The sequence below is a fragment of the Zeus faber genome (assembly GCF_960531495.2).
Source record: "Zeus faber genome assembly, chromosome: 3".
In the NCBI taxonomy this organism is placed as follows: domain Eukaryota; kingdom Metazoa; phylum Chordata; class Actinopteri; order Zeiformes; family Zeidae; genus Zeus; species Zeus faber.
In genome coordinates, this window is record NC_137190.1 from 20,119,159 (window position 1) to 20,136,933 (window position 17,775).

At 38.9% G+C, this 17,775-nt stretch overlaps 2 protein-coding genes across 4 annotated transcripts in view; both read right to left on the reverse strand.

Annotated features, from left to right (window-relative positions):
• Positions 1-2,265: 2,265 nt before the first annotated feature.
• kars1 (lysyl-tRNA synthetase 1) lies at positions 2,266-11,972 on the reverse strand. Of its 2 annotated transcripts, XM_079997019.1 has the most exons (15): positions 11,869-11,955; positions 10,699-10,866; positions 10,316-10,460; positions 9,446-9,611; positions 9,232-9,325; positions 8,966-9,152; positions 8,449-8,574; positions 7,804-7,923; positions 7,185-7,347; positions 6,739-6,912; positions 5,181-5,266; positions 4,998-5,083; positions 4,784-4,910; positions 2,846-2,989; positions 2,266-2,735 (listed from the first exon to the last, which is right to left on the reverse strand). In XM_079997019.1, exons 2-15 carry the CDS (start codon positions 10,836-10,838, stop codon positions 2,661-2,663), a joined length of 1,833 nt encoding a protein of 610 aa, XP_079853145.1. In that variant the 5' UTR covers positions 10,839-10,866; positions 11,869-11,955; the 3' UTR covers positions 2,266-2,660. The 2 variants fall into 2 exon arrangements, with proteins under 2 accessions (XP_079853145.1, XP_079853146.1); XM_079997020.1 differs by lacking the exon at positions 10,699-10,866 and having other exon boundaries at positions 11,869-11,972.
• Positions 11,973-13,120: 1,148 nt separating this feature from the next.
• Positions 13,121-17,775, reverse strand: part of nfat5b (nuclear factor of activated T cells 5b) — a 39,178-nt gene continuing 34,523 nt past the window's right edge. For both annotated transcript variants that reach the window (XM_079997498.1, XM_079997497.1), the window contains 2 exons: positions 17,442-17,691; positions 13,121-17,235 (listed from right to left, as the gene is read on the reverse strand). In XM_079997498.1, the coding sequence (XP_079853624.1) occupies positions 17,453-17,691 (239 nt within the window). In that variant the 3' untranslated portion in view covers positions 13,121-17,235; positions 17,442-17,452. The remainder of the gene's footprint in view (positions 17,236-17,441; positions 17,692-17,775) is intronic.

Sequence of the window (17,775 nt, forward strand, 5' to 3'; positions counted from 1 at the left end):
TTCTGTAGCTCTCAATGAGACTTGTGCACCTGTCAACAGGTAGTTTGGCCCACTCTTCCTGAGCAAACTGCTCCAGCTGCCTCAGATGTGAAGGGTCCCTTCTCCAGACTGCAGACTTTTTCGGCTCTTTCCATATACGTATGTTCAATAGGATTCAGATCAGGGCTCATAGAAGGCCACTTCAGAATAGTCCAATGTTTTCTTCCAATCCATTCTTGGCTTCTTTTAGCTGTGTTTTGGGTCATTATCCTGTTGGAGGACCCATGACCTGCGACTGAGACAGAGCTTTCTGACACTGGGCAGTACGTTTCGCCCCAGAATGCCTTGAAAGTCTTGGACGTCATTGTGCCCTGCACAGATTCAAGGCACCCCGTGACTGACGCAGCAAAGCAGCCCCAAAACATAACCAAGCCTCCTCCATGGTAGGTATGGTGTTCTTTTCTTTGAAAGCTTCATTTTTTCGTCTGTGAACATAGAGCTGATGTGACTTACCAACAAGCTCCAGTTTTGACTCATCTCTCCAAGGGACATTCCTCAGAAGCATTGGGTCTTGTCAATATGCATTTTAGCAAATTCCAGTCTGGCTTCTTATGTTTTTCCCTTCAAAAGTGGAGTCCTCCTGGGTCTTCTTCCATGGAGTCCACTGTCACTCAAAAAGCGACAGATGGTGCCATCAGACACCGATATACCTTGACCTTGGAGTTCAGCTCTTGCCTCTCTGTCCTTGGCTCTTTTTCTACCATTTGCACTTTCCTTCTGTTCAATCTGGCGTCAGTTTTCCTCTTGCGGCCGCCCAGGGGGGTTGGCTACAGTCCCATGGTCCTTAAGCTTCCTAATATTTGCTACTTTAGCCACAGGAACATCAAGCTGCTTGGAGATGGTCTTATAGCCTTTAACTTTAACATTATTTCACCCCCCCCCGATCTTCTCAGACGACACGCACCTTTGCTTTCTCTGATCCATGTTCAGTGTGGTGCACCCGATGATACCAAACAGCAGAGTGACTACTTTTCTCCATTTAAGTAGGCTGAATGACTGACTATATGATTGAAGACATGTGTGATACCAATTAAAGAAAACACTTAGTTTGAAATATCACTATAATCCAATTACTTGTCATATTTTCTAAGACAACAAATCTGTCCAAGCCATTTTAGAATTTAATTTATCTCTTTAGCAATAATTTATCTCTTTTCAGTTTCTTTGCTTTACTCTATAGCATACCAAAGGCATGCAGGTATACATGAGAAAATAGCTTTTAATTTCATTACTTTTCAGGAGGAGTGAAGCATCGTTTCAATGAGCTGTAAGGGTACCAACAAATTTGTCCACGTACAGTATGTATTTGAAGGGATTCACGAACGTTGATGAGTGATGCTCTCCAAACAGGCTGTACACACCTGACTCTGTTTGGGAGCCAACACCTCTCTCTCGCTCTCTCTGACCTTTCAATTTCTCCTCAATCCTCTGGAGTTATACTGCTTATATATCCAACCAAACTGGTTTTATTTTAGTTTGCACAAGCATGGCCAACAAACATTCAGCTCCAAACAACCTGCAATGAAGGCAACAAGGAACCTGGAGGAGGACATGCACGGTTTGGCAGTGTAAGTGTAGTTCTTATGGCCTATTTTAGGGGCCACTATTTGTCACCAAGTGTCCAATGTAACTGTGCCTTTAAAATGATCTGAGACATCTCGTCTTGTCACATCTACAATGCATATCAGAACCCATAACCAAGATAAATTGTTGTTATATAAGTTATGCATTGATGTAACAATTGTAAGTTTCACATTTTACCACTGAGGGACAACATCAAGCGTACGGTAGTTGTTTCTTTTACAATAAACACCAATCTACAGACAAGACTTTTATTCTTATTGGGATAACTAGTGATGAGTAATTGTTACGTTTTTGTTTTTTCCCCCCAATGCAGTGGTCTTCAAAGCGTTAAACAGGGTAGAATCTATTTTATTTTGTAAGGCACATAAGATCTTGCAGCCTCAACAAACCTCGTTATACCGGATGGACTGTTGTCTCAAATGAGAAGAGCACACTGAGCTGTGCTTTCACCAAACCATCAATTAATATCAAGAGCTTATCTTCCCTCCTATGCCTACTCCTGATGGCGGGGGGGGGGGGGGCTAGACAGATGATTGTAGCAATCAAATATAATAATTTGATTGTGACAACTCAATTCAAGTTGCAATCTCCCACTTTACTTTTCCTTGTGTAAGAGAAATAATTTACACAGATAGACAACAATTAATTAAGCACATTGCATTTTTAATGTTATATTGAAACACATTTTCCCCATTTGGACATGACAATAGAACACACACAGATGCCCGATCCAAGTACCCCCCCCTCCATTCATTTGTTTGGGTCATCGTGATTAAATGTCTCCACAGACACTCACATGATGATAAGGGGGGAGGGGGCAGAGTGAACATGTTCACAGGTACTGAAAGAATACATATAAAAAAAAAAAAAAAAAAAAAGAGTCGGGCACTGTTGATCAGGCGACGTCATTGAGACGAGACATTACAAACAGAGTGACGATAGAAAGCAACTAGAATCATCCTGCAAGCCGGTGTGGGATATAAAATCTGTACGCCGCCTCCTCGCATCCATCAGCAGGCAGGGCCCGGGGTGGGCCACTAAACCGACGTGCCCTCGGCAGGTGCGGCTGTCTTATTGTCGTCAGGCTTCATGGCTGGGAAAAGCAGCACCTCCTGTGAAGCAGCATCGGAATGAGAGTTTATCTGGAGACTGGTGTCTGTGGTAACACTCTAAATAAATCATTATCTCTCGCGCACCGCGTGACCCGGTGTCACGGCTTTACCTTGATATTGTTGGAGTCCGTGAGGAACATGGCGAGACGGTCGATGCCCATTCCCCAGCCGGCGGTTGGCGGGAGACCGTATTCTAGTGCAGTGCAGAAGGTCTCATCGATAAACATGGCCTCGTCGTCACCTTCGGCTTTAGCCTGAAAACACACACACACACACACACACACACACACACACACACACACACACACACACACACACACACACACACACACACACACACACACACACACACACACACACACACACACCAACATTAGCATGAGTACATCAGTCAGCATTACAATGGGCAGATTGATACAAGTTTAAACTTTAGTGGCAGCGTTACTAAACCCTCTCTCTCTATCTGCAGTCGTAAAAAAAAAATCAAATGCACATCCCTCAACAATTCCCTGCCCACAGCGCTCTGTACACATAATATCAGAGACCAATCAAGACAAGACGTTTAGTTAAGTACATTGTTTGTGAATATTCTCCAACCGCCACTTGCAGGTTGAAGCTCTTTCACTTATAAATAATATAAGGTATAGGTAATAAAAGGTATCCTGTATCTTAAAAATATGCTCAGGTAGCAATTTATAGCATTTATATCCATTTTTGCACATGTCAATGGGAGTTTAAGTAGATGGGGTTCAGTGATGCAGTCTGTACATATAAGAGTTCACATGAGTTCCACTTTGTAATTTAGATTATTATACCATCCAATGAAACACAATGAAAACTTTAAAGTTGGAGATAACAACTATTTGCCAACTTGTTAGCTACTAATTTATGATTTTAAAACAGGCTTTTTATGCCTCGTCCCTTGATCAGCCCACTATGGTCTGTCTCAAAATTAGGGCTGAATGATTAATCAAATTCAAACCGACATTGCAATGTAATAGAAAGCAATTTTTGCAAAGGCTGCGATTAAAAAAAATATATATAAAAAATAAATAATGACACAATCTAACAAACAGGGCTGCCAATATTGGCCAATTGAAAACAAACAAACAAAAAAACAATTATTAACTATTCCAATTTTAAAAAGGTTCAAATTTGACCAACTTTCGGGTTGTGTCCTCCTCCTCCTCCCTTCTGGGGAGCAGAGACCGGGGGGTGGGGCGGCTCCTTTCTCTGGCATAATTACACGACTTGACCCTTTTCTTTTTCTCCTCCGCTCTTTATCCTTTGTGAGATTTTATAAAGCGGCCCCAAAAAATTAAGCAATTGTTTTAACAGAACCGCTGCGCTTCCTCCCGGTGAGACCCGGTGCTTCGTCTCGGGCTGCGGTGCGCCGGAGCCTCCTCCAGAACACTAAATCCGTTGTTGTTTTTTTTTTTTTATTTAATGAGTATAAAGTTGTCCCTGCATCTGCTCAGCTGGCGGATAAAAAAAAACAATAGCGCGCACGGACAAAGCTCATTCACTTGTGCGCACAAAGAGGATGTATGTGGACGTATGCACGCATCATTTTTATAAAGAAATAATACATTTCTGCTGGAACACAGCATTTTTTTTTTCTTTCAAATGTTAATTTTCAGATTCGAACAATTACAAGGCTTAAAGTTAAAGAAATAAGTCAATATTCTACTGTGATTGAAGGCTTTTCTTTTTACAATTCAATAGTTAAATAAAGATGTTATTCATCTCAATTCATGCATCAATATCCTTCTCATGTCATCATAACACGTAGGCTTGGCCGACAGGAAAGAGCAGTTTATATGTTGACTGTATCCAAAGTTGGGTTGGTCATACTATAGAAAGATTTATTGCTTGTGTTTAGTGAATAATACAGAAGATAAGGGACCTAAATTGCATACTAAAAATCACAATATTCCTTAAAATTGCAATTCAATTATTTTCCCAAATCATTCAGTCCTACTTAAAGATGTTTAAGGAATAAAATATAAAAATCCCATCACCAAATTCCCTTTCTGTGTTGCACTTACCGCAGCTTGCTGCTCAAAGAGCTCACGCTGTCGAATGGGATCGTTCAGCTCAGTATAGGCGTTGCAGATCTCCTTCTTCATCACAAACAGCTCAAAACGCTCCGTCAGACCTTTCTGCGATCTGTGCCTGTGTCAAAAGGAATACATTTTTTTGATTAGAGTTTTTTGATTATCTGGTAGATATTTTACAGGAGGAAATGGGTACTTTTCTCACCATTTTGCCAAGGGGCTCATGATTTGAGGATGATCACAGATAAATGTGGGGTTTATACATGTGACTTCAAGGAAATCTCCCACCAGCTGCAGGAAAGCAATGCATTGGTTATGACCTTCAAGAATAAATCATTTACAAAACAGAATTATAGACAACAACTTCAGATATTTATGACTTTATCACCTTGTCCAAGAGGCGGGCGGTGGTTCTGGGCGGAGGACATTCCACTCCTTTCTGGGCACAAAGCTCATCAAAAAATGTACGCGTCTCTGAAGGAAATTATTTAAGAGAACATATGTAGGTAATGAAGGGAACAAGATGATTTCTTAGCTTCAGATTAGTGGTCAACCAAAATGGGTTTTACAATGGCTGATGCCAAAATTTAGAGAGCAGGGTGGCGGTCGATATATAATCAGACCTGCCAACCTTAGGAAAATATTTTGAGTACCACAATAGTGTAACAGGAAGTGTCGGTGGCGTTTGAGTTACTGCAGCTAAATGACACCATCAGTTATTCACACCATAGCCGTCTCGTAACGCAGCTAATCACATCGTATGCAAGATACTGCGACTAACTATATACAGTATACTAATTCATATCATTAGGATATACCTCTTGAAATGCATCATCTCGTTAAGTTACTGAACATGTTTAGCAACTAGAGATAGAAATTTTCTTGGCCAATTCCTATTTCTGATTTTTGATCACGCTCACGTGATTGGACAGCTGATCATACAGACTAACACATCACACATCACAATAGTGAGATTGCTGATTTTGACACTGTTTATTATTGTTCATTATTCACTACGGAACAATAATAGAACATGAAACTGTCACTGAGTTCTAATAAAATTGAATAAGGGACTGTCACCAAGTTTTAGTATAATTCAACCTGTAACTCTCACTGAGTTTTAGTAGAACACAACATATAACCAAGATGGAAATGTCCAGTTCAAACTTTAAATGAAAGTCTCTTTCACTTGAAGTGCAAATATACATTTATAGTATATTTATATTGAACTTTGCAAATAAACTGCAATCGTTACAAAAAAATAAACAAATAAAATAACTCACTTTGGTTCACTGGACGTCCTCCTTCCCTCACCATGCGTTAAACCAAGTCAACTAACTAACAACTAACTTGTCTTACTGAGTGACTCTTCAAGAACAAAGTCTCAAAAAAAGAGTCAAACTTTTCATCAGGAGCAGAGCTCTCCTGTGACAGTGATGGATACGCAGTCTGCACAATGTTAGAATATTGTCAGCCGATGAATAAATAATTGATCTAATCTTCTTTGTTTACCTTGAAGTATCTCCAAACAGATGACATTTTCTCTCTTTTGCTCTCTCTGAGCGTCAACTATGCAACTACGTTAGATAACTTTGGTATCGGGTTTGAGTATTTGAGCATTTTTACGAGTACAGTACATGAGCACAGTATTGGGCGTGTCAATTTGACCGGCACAGAATTAGAAAACATATCTGACACTGATCGGCCGGTGAAAACAGACCAATTCCAGTCATGGCCGATCGATCGGTGCATCTCACATTTTATATGTTAACATTACAGTCACATTTTGGTGCTTTTTTTTATTTTTTTTATCACTCTCCCACACTTTGTCAAAGTCTTGTTTTTTTTCCCCTCATGACATTAGAAACCGGTCAGAAAGAGACTACGTTTAAGAATAAAACCATGGTAATACCGGTCAAAAGGTCTTGCTTCACAATGTGGCTTACCATTGCTGTCGTAAGTGTCTGGAGGTGGGAACTTCACACCCATTTGCTTCTCTAGGTCACCTGTCATGCTGATTCTTCTGAAAGGAGGGGTGAAGTCAATTTCATAGGCCTGTCCCTCTGGTCCATCAGGGTGATAAGTTATCTTGTAGCTTCCAGTGATGTGCTTCACCATTCCTGAAAAGAACCAATGTAAATAAATCCACAGTGAAAACCAAATTGCTTTTATCACTGACAGTATTTCTCCATGAGTAATGCCACACACTATAATACAGGTCTGAAAAATAGGAGACTTAGCAAACACAAAGTAGAAGTAAAAAAGACAACCACAAAAAAAAGCAGTGGTGGGTATTCATTATTTAAAGCAAAAGTCAAGTAAACCTGTGATTAGAATATTCCTTTGTTAACAACAACAACAACCGATTATAACCAACTGTGTCATTGTTTACCTGAAAGGAGTTTCTCTGTCATGTCCATCACGTCGTGGTAATCTGCATACGCCATGTAGAACTCACAGGTGGTGAACTCTGGGTTATGAGTGAGATCAATACCCTCGTTCCTGAATTGGCGCCCGATCTCATACACCCGGTCCATTCCACCAACCACAAGCATCTGAGGAGAACAAAGAACAGAAAAACAAAGGATGAGCCCCAATAATATTAAAAAAAAAAAGGACAGTTTTTTGACTTTGTCCACAATAATACCCAAAACAAACTGCAACTTCTTTAATGTGGAGCTTCAGCGGAATTAGGCCAGGAGCTTAGATATTCTAGCCCAACAATTACTTGGAAAACAAGGCTACATGATAGGCAAAAAAACCCCACCTGGAATGATAACACTACCACCTTGTTTACAACATGACCCTGTGAGAATGTTAAATAGATCTATATAAACTATGCATAAAACATTATCTTCATGAAGCATCCTTTCATTTAGATTGCAATTTATATTCTGAAACAAAGGCATTTGAATCGTGTTTATTTGAAAATAAACACTTTAAAATAACATCACATTTGCTTTTTAAAGTACTGATGCTTAATTGAGCAGATTACCGTGAAGGCCAATTACCTTGTGGTAAAGTTCGGGAGCAATTCTCATGTAGAGGTTCATATCCAGCTCATTGTGGTAGGTAACGAATGGACGGGCCACTGCTCCACCCGGAATAAGGTTCATCATCGGCGTTTCAATCTGAACAAATGGAAAACACGTTTGAACACAGAACCTCAGCCGGGAATGTATTAAAATACCATTACTTCAGAATCAGAAATACTTTAATAATCCCAGGGGGAAATTACTTCATCAAAATATGTACTTGACAAGTCATGTTAGTGACATGTGAACCAACAGGTTTATAGAGCAGAGCCAAGTCCTCACAAAGAGAATGTTCTAAAATATATTTGCAGAAATTGCCGACAGAGGAGCAGCAAAATGATGAATCAATATTCAAATCAAAATTTGTGCCCACTGTGATTAAGTGAAATTAACTGTGTATGAGATAAACTATTTCACTGATTCGCATCGCAATTGTGTAATTTTAGGGCTATACTTTTAATTTAGATTTAAATAAATATTGTGATGAGTCCCATACCATTGTACCATGGATATGGGGTATCATAATAGTATTGTTCCCCAGGTTGGCTGGAGATTCTCATCCCAGTCCAGATGAGAGTTCAACCCACTTCATAAATGCACGTGTCTGGCATGAGTATTCACCTCCAAAAATCCAAGCTGGTCCAGGAAGCTCCGCAGATAGGTGATTATTTTGGATCGCGTTATGAACTTCTGCCGCACATAGTCATTCAGGATCAGATCCAGGTAGCGCTGACGGAATCGTGTTTCCTTGAGAACAGAAATCGTACAAAAGGCGAGAAGGAGCTTTGAAAATACTTAAATCTTCAATATTACTGATATAATTTTTTGATTTTATTATACGTTGTTAGAAAAATATTTAAAACGAATAACTTCAATTAATGTTTTAACTTTAAAACTAAAGTAGGCTGTGTCTTGTGACTCTTTCAAACGTTCACTTCACAACTTCATTCCCAGAGTACAAACAACATGCCCATACATCATCCAGTTTATACACAAGACCAGTGCTATCAGCTTACTTTGATAGCCAGCTCACTTTGCCAGTGTGTTTTAAGGACAAGATTATTATCTCGCTTAGACACAATTTCTTAATTATATTAAGCTGGCTCTAGAACATAGAACTGTGAAACTCTCCAGTCACCTTGTCTTTGAGCCCAAAGTGTAGATGGGGCAGCATGTGCAAACAAGGCGACAGCAGCATCATCTCGATAGGAATGATGCTCAGCTCCCCTTTTTTGGTCTTCCCTGGGTTGCCACGGACACCGATGATGTCACCACGTCGCAGCTTGTTGTTAATGGCTACAAAGCCCTCCTCAGACTTGTAGCTCCTGGAACACATGTTTAAAACTGTGTAAGCACAATGTTAAAAGCACCGTTGCATCAACTACGCTGGCGATCAACGTCCACCTTGAGTTTGCCATAACTTGCAGCTTGACCCCTTCCCCTCGCAGGTCATAGAAGAGCAGCTTGGCACCAGATGCCCTCTTGGCATGAACGCGGCCTGCGAATAACATAATAAAATAGTATTTAGATTCAGGAGTAATTTGACACGAGATGTAAGGGAATTCACAAAAAATAAAAGATTAGTCAGATGTGAAAGTTTTTATGTGTTTTTCTTTACCTGATATATTGAGAACAACATCTGTAAGCTGGTCTCCCGGTTGCAAATAATTGTATTTCTCAATGAATGCTGTGAGTGACAGATCTACTTTATACTTGTGTGGGTAGGGATCCTCTGCTGTACCCTTGAGAGCTTGGATGGCCTGGGTGCGGATCTTGTAGTATTGCTGAGGATTGGGGGATATGGTGGAATTTATTAGTACGATAATCAAAGAGAATGTTTTCTAATATATTGACATTCCCATGTTAAACCTGATAAAACGGATGACATCCGAGTGAACAACTAGGTCAACTATTCTAATCAGATAAAAACTTTTGTTTTCAAAAGTGCACATGTGGCTACAAGTGGTACTGCACATTGATTCCACCCCACCCACTACATTCTCTGACTCAATGGGAAAGTGAAACAGAAAGCAAAAGTGAAAGCAAGTTAAAATAAGGCTATAGAACAATTATTTGAATGTGTAATTTGTCAATATGAAGACAAAATATGAAATCTAAAATATGCAAGATATATTATAGACAATATATAAGATACATATTTATTATTATTAATTCTCAATTTACAGTTTTAAGTATATTCTCATAGCTTTACATTTAACACTGAAGTTAGATAAAATAAGTCTCTCTCTCTCTCCCTCTCCCTCCTTCCCTCTCCCTCCAAGTGAAGTTCCTGAATATGCGTTCTGCAATTATATGCGGGGACGTTTGGAGCGGACCGAGGGGGGCTCTCTGATCGTGTCAGACTAGATGTCACTGAAAATCGCAGTCTTTCTTTAATCGCTCTCCTGGTGAAGAGCTATGTAGTACAATACCACAAATAACAAAAACACGGAATTGTCGGCAAGGCCTGTGTATGTAAAAAGCTCACATTGGGATCAAGAGTCTCCTCATCTTCACCATATGCATTCTGCGCTGCCTTGTCATTGGTTTCCTTCTTCTCCTCCACTCGCTCTTTGACTTTGGCTTCCTTCTCAGCTGCTTTCTTCTCAGTTTTCATTCGCCTCTTCAGCTCACTGACAAAAAAAAACAAAACAAAAAAAAACAACATATCCAACTTTGCTGATAATATTAACAAATAAATTTAGCATATGGAGGAGTTCTGCCCAACAAGACAACAAGGTTCGGGAAAGAGTAATGTGGATGCTAATGACAAGGTGAGGCACAACAACCAGGCGGTAAGGGAAGGGAATAATTTTCTTTGATGACAAAAGGTTGGTAATTTTTCTCATTGCAATGAAAAAATCCACCAACCTTTTGTCACCTCTCCAGCGACTGCCGTAAATTACAGAGGGTACTGCAGCTGAGCGGGGAAGTGCGAATTTAACCCCCTGTCCCCTGACCCCAAAGGCTTGGCACAACGGCTGCCTTGCAGCCCTGACCAGAGACAGCATATTGAGCTGCACGGGTCAGTGGCCAGACCTAGAGAGACAGAAATACACACAATACACACAGCGAAGCTGTCTTTGGCCAAAAATACCATGCTACGGTAATTCCACAATGCCAAGAAACCTCACAGATAGAGAAAAGCAAGCATACTGATCCAACCGTGTAAAAAGATGGCCATGGGGAGATCATTTTTCAAGGACTCTACACTGCTACAGACATGAGGAAAATCTACATTCTGATATGGCTGGGTGACCTATCTTTATTCGACCGATATTGTGAAATGGAACTAGACGTCATCTGGGATTTTAGTGATATAGTTAAACGTTGTAATTGAGGCTGAACTACAGTAAAGTAATGTCACTTTCTGAACTTGATAGATGGTACCAGTTTGGTCATAACCTTCACATTACTGACGATTGCTCCTCAAATTATGATTTTCTCACGCATACACCAACAGTCGCCCCTAAAATATCGAGAAATAGGGGAGACATTCGCCAGCAAAAATATTGTGATTTTGGCAATATCACCCAGCAGTACCGTCCGCTCTCAATTTTTGTATTAAAATATTTTCAAAATGACGAGGGAGACAACGATTTACTTCATTGTTTCAAGCCCACGGCGAGCGGCGAAAAAGCTCATCCAAGGAACGAAATAGCTTCGCAATCAAATCACAAAAGCCCCAAAAAGAAAGCAAGGACTCCGGGATTACATCAGACTGAGCTGCAGATGTTTGCCGGCTTTTGTAGTTTCCTCCACCTGCACGCACAGGTAAACGTGGACCGTAAGCAGGTTAAAAAAAAAACTACAGTCGTCGCAGCCTGACGCAACGTTGCGTCTGGGACTTGTAGTTCCTCGTCGCCCAGCGCCACACACTGAGCCGTCACTCGACTGTCACGCTTCGAACGGAGAGTGCACAGGCACGCCAATCCTTCAGTGCCCGGGACAGTTGCGACACGAATGAAAGAGAACACAACGATACGTATATTTAAAAAAAAAACAACCCAAAAACGACGACATTAGACGAACGACGCCTACTTTTTGCTGAGTTTCCCCGCGTCCTCGGCTGCGAGGTCCGCCATCTTCTCGGTGCGGCGTTGGGAAGGGCGGCCGCGCGGGCACCCTCCGCGGAAGCCACGCGAGAACTGCACTCGAGTGACGCGTGCGGCGCCTTCCTCGTCGTGGTTTTATTGGCGGGCGGCGAAGCGACGAGCCCGGCGCGGTACCGCCGCCTGGACCGGCGCATGGAGCGGCAGCTTCGGTAAAAAAACAACAACAACAAAAACAAACAAACAAACAAACAAACAAACAACAACAACAAAACACTAAAGGATTCTTTCAGACTAGCTCCTTTTAGGAAGTTAATGATGTGACGCTGCGTTTTTCTTTTCTTGACAGTTAGCTCATTACTTATTGTTTGTTCGCTCCTTACTGTAGCATATATCAAGCGCCATCAGTTCGCCCACTAATTAGCATATTAAAAAATATATAGTATTTATATATATATATATATATATATATATATATATATATATATATATATATATATATATATATATATCAAAATAGTAATTATCAAACATTCTCACAAGGTGAAGTTCAAGCGTTAATAGTTTGACTCTGGACCCCCCTGCAGAGTTGATAGCCCCTTTCCAACAGATGTATCACATGTTATCACCAGGAATGGATACTGCAGCGCCTGAAGTAAGATCAGCGAGTGTCGTGCAGTTCGGTGGGAGACGGTAACGAATATAGTTCCGAACTATATTCCAAGCAGGTAGGGCTTTTCTAGTCATTCCAAATTCTAGCCTATGTTTGGCATCGAGAATCACCGGGGCCGTAAGGTCGAGCATTTGCGCCCCCCATCCACCCAAAATGCCTGAACTCGTGTCTAATGTTGCCAGCACTCTTTGAAACGGCCTGTGTAGGATGGAGGTCGCAGTGCTCCTGAAGATGCGCTGACGGTATACGTAGGTGAGGATATGTTGGATTATTTTAGTTATTTTACACATTTTAACCATTATAGTCGTCTTCAGATGTGCATGAGAGACTTCAAATACTATGGAGCTTTCCAAAAGCTGCTGCCAGATGTTCAAACTGTTTCACAGTTATTGTTATCGACTCGTTTATCCTTACTTTTCGAGAACGGTATCTCAAAGTGTTATCCGCTCCATTGTTGTTATACCTCTGACCTGACCTTGCTCATTATGGGATAGAGATCACTACCTACTGCGGCGTCATTCAACTCATTCCCAGTTTTACACCTCTTATAACACGAGAGACACTTGACGATGTTTACAGTGTGTTTTATTAAAATAGATAGCAGCAGGTTTACAGAAGGGGAATAGCAAGAGCATCCAGTACAAACGCCACACCAAAAGCAGAATTACAAAGATAGAAAACCTTGTTTTGAAGACTATCTGTCGTTACAGGGCAACAGCTTTGGAGGCATAGAGGCCGACTTGTATTTAGGTGAGAGGAGATGTCAAAGATTTCATAGAACGGGTGGGTTAGGGCTTCAAATTTCGGGCCAAAAATAATCATACATTTACATCCTTAAAAATAACTGACAAAATTGTAAAAAAAATATATTTTTTGAGATGTATGTATTTGTATGTATTTTTGCCGATTGTTGTGGAAATCAAACATTCAAGGCTGAAGTAATTTGGTCAGATCAAGGGATCGTACTGAGTTAGTGTGAGATATGTAAGAAAATGATAAAAAGAAATCAGCAAACAGTTTACCAGTAAACATTTTCCTGGGAATAATGCAAACCTCCTCATTACACCCAAGTCGGAGAGGATATAACCTCTGTTGTTTAGCAAAATACTTCAAAAAAAATATATATATTCATTGGATTTGTTTTGAGATGAAGGAACAAAATAAAAAAACATAAAATCCATATAAGGTGGCAAGTCGAAGCATCAGAAAGCATTCTTCAAAAAACAACACGAGTAATTGATACAAATGTATCCTGTATGATGACAAAAGTGGAGGCTATATAGAAAAATGTGTTTAAAAAGTAACAGATCTACAAAACATAAGCTGCATAGCAGTTCCAGAAAAAAATATTCAGCTGCATCCATGTGAAAACATAAATGCGATGGATACTTCAGTAAAAACACAACAATCACTGTTTTTGGAGTACTTCAAACACTCAAATCTTATGGCTTGCAAACCCTATTTAGAAGGCGAATTATCCATGTCTGTCTCAACGGTGACTTCTACAGGCAACACATCGGCTTTTGACTTACAAAGTTTCTCAAGGCACAGAAATCTCTTAATAAATGTTGTAACACAATCAATCTCTACAATACATTTTGTTGCATATTGAGCCATAACGGACTCTATATTAGCTGCAAACTGAGCTAAATGTTTGCATGCCTGGGTTCCCCTTTAGTTAAGGCATTTAACAGGTTCCGCTAATTGGACACCCATGTCTGGATCATTAGAACTTTTAAAGGCAAAATTTAAATATTTTGAAACAACTGAGAAAGCTGTGTACCTGTCATTACAATAGCTATAATATGACAAGGACAGGGACATCACTGTTGCCAATAAGTCAATCTTTACAAAAACAGAGAAATGAAAGAGAGAAAAGAGAACAACGGTGTCAGGCCTTTTACTCAATAGTTGTTTTGATCAAAAGACACAATTTCCAATCACATTATTGCCTCTTTCCATATACAACTTCATAAAGTTAAGATTAAGTTATAATTGAAAGAGTTACAATAACTTTATTCCAGAGTTAAAACACGTACAATGTGTAGCGATAAAAACACAATCAATTCCCAACCTACTGACATGTTAACAGCTTTATTGTAAAACTGATATTGAAAATGCCACTGATTGGTCCCATTTTGAAGGAAAATATTTGAATCAAACATATTTGGGATGGTGTTTGCTTTTAATTGCATTCTTATTGGTTGGTGAAAAGGGTAGGGCCAATATTAAATGAATATCAGTATCAAATAAGATATTCTTTTACAGTATGTTCGTAAATAAATAGAGTTAAATCCAGACAAAATAATGCACAGGAATGTGCATGTAACTCACAGTGTAGACAGCATTTTCTATCCCGATTTAAAAAAAGAAAAAGCCTCATTTACAGCTTCAGTTGACATGTGGAAAGGTCACATTGCTGGTGTCAATACAATTATGTGAAATCACTTCAAAAAGTATTATTGTGGAACATAACTTACATAGGACACCACACACAAATAATGTAGATCTGGGTCTCTAAAAAGAAAGTTATATTACTTATAAAAAACAAAATGTTAAACAAGTTATGGATATGATTAAAAAAACGAACATTTTTTTAAAATATTCATGACTTCGCTGGAAACACAACTTCTCCAATTTCACAAATGAAAACAAACCCAATCATCGATTGAGTTGTTCTCCAAAGTATGGTCACCATGAAGGGGATCCCTAAACACAAAACAAACTCAATGGACACACAAAACCCCAACACGTCACATAACAAAATAGATTTTACATTGTCTCTATTACAGGGCTTTTAAGTAAATACGATTGAATGGTTTAAAAGATGATTTCAGATATACATATGATTTATTGAGACATTTTTGGAACCAATGTTAGAGAATTGACCTTACACATATGAACATGAAAAGGCTTATTTCTGCTACATAAAAATACAAAAAAGAGGAAAAATGAGTTCAGCAGAAGGATGATGTGAGATTTAACATGTACACACAATTCAGTGGAGGAAAACAGCTTCTCCAGCTATTTAAAAAAAACTTTCTCCAAATAATCATTTTGCCATTCAAAAATACTACCACTAATAATAATAAAAACAAAATAAACAAATGTCAAGACACTAACCTATGTGAGCCATTAAAACTGGCCTTTATCAGGATATAATACACTTAGCTTTGAAGTGACCAACACTGTTCTGTGTTATAAAAGATAATATAAGATTAAGAAATTTTTAACTATTTGTTTCTCATTGTCAAGATAATACAGATAAAATAGTTCCTAATGTTCTTGGCCAAAGAAGGGCTCATTGAAATGGAACAACATTAACACAACAATCTAGTCCAGAACTACTGTATCTCCACAGCACGGAAACATTCACTAAACCACATCACATTATTCAAATTGAAAATGGCTCGTGTCAAAAGAATACTATTCCAGTTTATGCGTTCCTGACGCAGTAATATGACATTAAAACACATATCAAACCATATGATATAAATATGAATATACACAAAACACTTTCAAAGGACATAGAACAATATGGTTTTATATAAATGTACAAAAAAAGAGCAAAAAATGCTTTTACTATATATTAACTAAAATTATATTATAAGTATAAGCAGATTTATTTCTTCCTCTCATACAATTTCTCTTCATTTGGATCACTTCTAAAAGGGCTTTAATGACAAAATCCTATCCTTTTATATTCAAATTGTTGACATTTATTTTGTGTGAGTTTAACCACATATTTTAGAAATGGGCATACATAAATGGTAATAGAGGAGTGATATTAAGATATGGAAGCAAAATAGAAAACTTTAAGGGATTAGGAGAAATTTATCTAAGTGCTGATTTATGGTATGGACTCTGATAACATTTTCTTTGCTTAACTAGTGCGTCTCGAGTGTCTCATACAACCATGGCAAAAACTATTATTTCTTATTTATATTATTTACTATTATTACTATTATTTTTACCGATAAGTAAAAATTACATCTCACTATGAATTAATAACAAAAATTCTGCAGTAACAGAAGATACATTTTACAGAACATCTCTGGTGAATCTGTACCCTTTATAAGTAACTGGTCACAAAGAAGAGCATTTAAAGTGCTAAAAGAAAAATTGTAAATATATATTCTCTGTATATGTTAACATTTTTCCATCTTAGTTTTTTAAATAGTCAATTCTTTTTTTTTTTTTCTTTTAAAGAAAAATAATATGTAAGAAACAGAAGCAAACCTCAACAAGGTCTGACTTTGGAGATGACAGAATGCTCTACTGACTTTATTTTGAGCACTGCAGGAATACCTTACTGTGAGGAAGTAAGGGGTGTGATTCATTCACAGTTGGAGGCAGCTCGATTGCAAATATCATGGGGGACAGTAGCTCAGGAGGTAGAGCAGGTTGTCTAGTAAACTGAAGGTCGTTCGATCCCCAGCTCATCCTGCCAGCGTGCTGAAGTGTCCTTGAGGCTGAGGCTGCATCCCTTAGTGTATGAATAATTGAATCACTAGCTATTGACAAATGATGATTTAACTGTATCAACAACATAAGATTTTACGGACTAATCCCTTGGTTCTTGAATTGATATTTGAGGGAATGGGAGACATCATCCACACCACTCTAGGGTAAATTAAGATCTTCTTTGGGAAAAGATAGGGTTGGCATGAACAGCAATGCATCCTAAAAAAAAGAAAAGAAAATCCACATTTTAGAGGGTAATTCGCAAATATTCATGGCAATTTCAAAAGAGAAATTGTTCAAATATGTAATACATAAATAAAAAAATCATGAAGAAAATGTTAAAAAGAAAAGAAAAAACAATATTCTATAAACAATTATGAAATAAGCGACAAAAAAAAGAAATGTATGTGAATATAAATGTTAACCTGTATGACGGTTAGTAGGAACGCGTTAGGCTGCTTCCCGGCTCCTGCAAGCTCACCAACAGGTCATCCATCTTTTCCATATTCTGTGAGGCGGTCATTCTGTTCTGGATGGCCTCAGATTCGGACAAGGACTGGTTGAAAAGGGACTGAATGTGTGCGTCAGTCTCCCTCTGGTTCTGGCCAGACTGACTGATGGCGATGATCTGGTCCGACAGCGTGGTTCCTGGAGTGTTCATCAGCTGGCGGCACTCTGTGAGCGGTAGACAGGGTTAGAGAGGGTTAGTTAGAAACCTGGATGCATCTAATTCAATCGCTGATTGATATTGTGGAAAAA

Excerpts from the sequence above, each read along its gene's own strand:
- kars1 (XM_079997019.1), bottom strand. The coding sequence starts at position 10,838 with ATGCTGTCTCTGGTCAGGGCTGCAAGGCAGCCGTTGTGCCAAGCCTTT. Across the intron at positions 7,348-7,803 it reads CTCCCGAACTTTACCACAAG|ATGCTTGTGGTTGGTGGAAT; the intron begins GTAATTGGCCTT and ends TGTTCTCCTCAG. Across the intron at positions 2,990-4,783 it reads TCTTTGAGCAGCAAGCTGCG|GCTAAAGCCGAAGGTGACGA; the intron begins GTAAGTGCAACA and ends GTGTGTTTTCAG.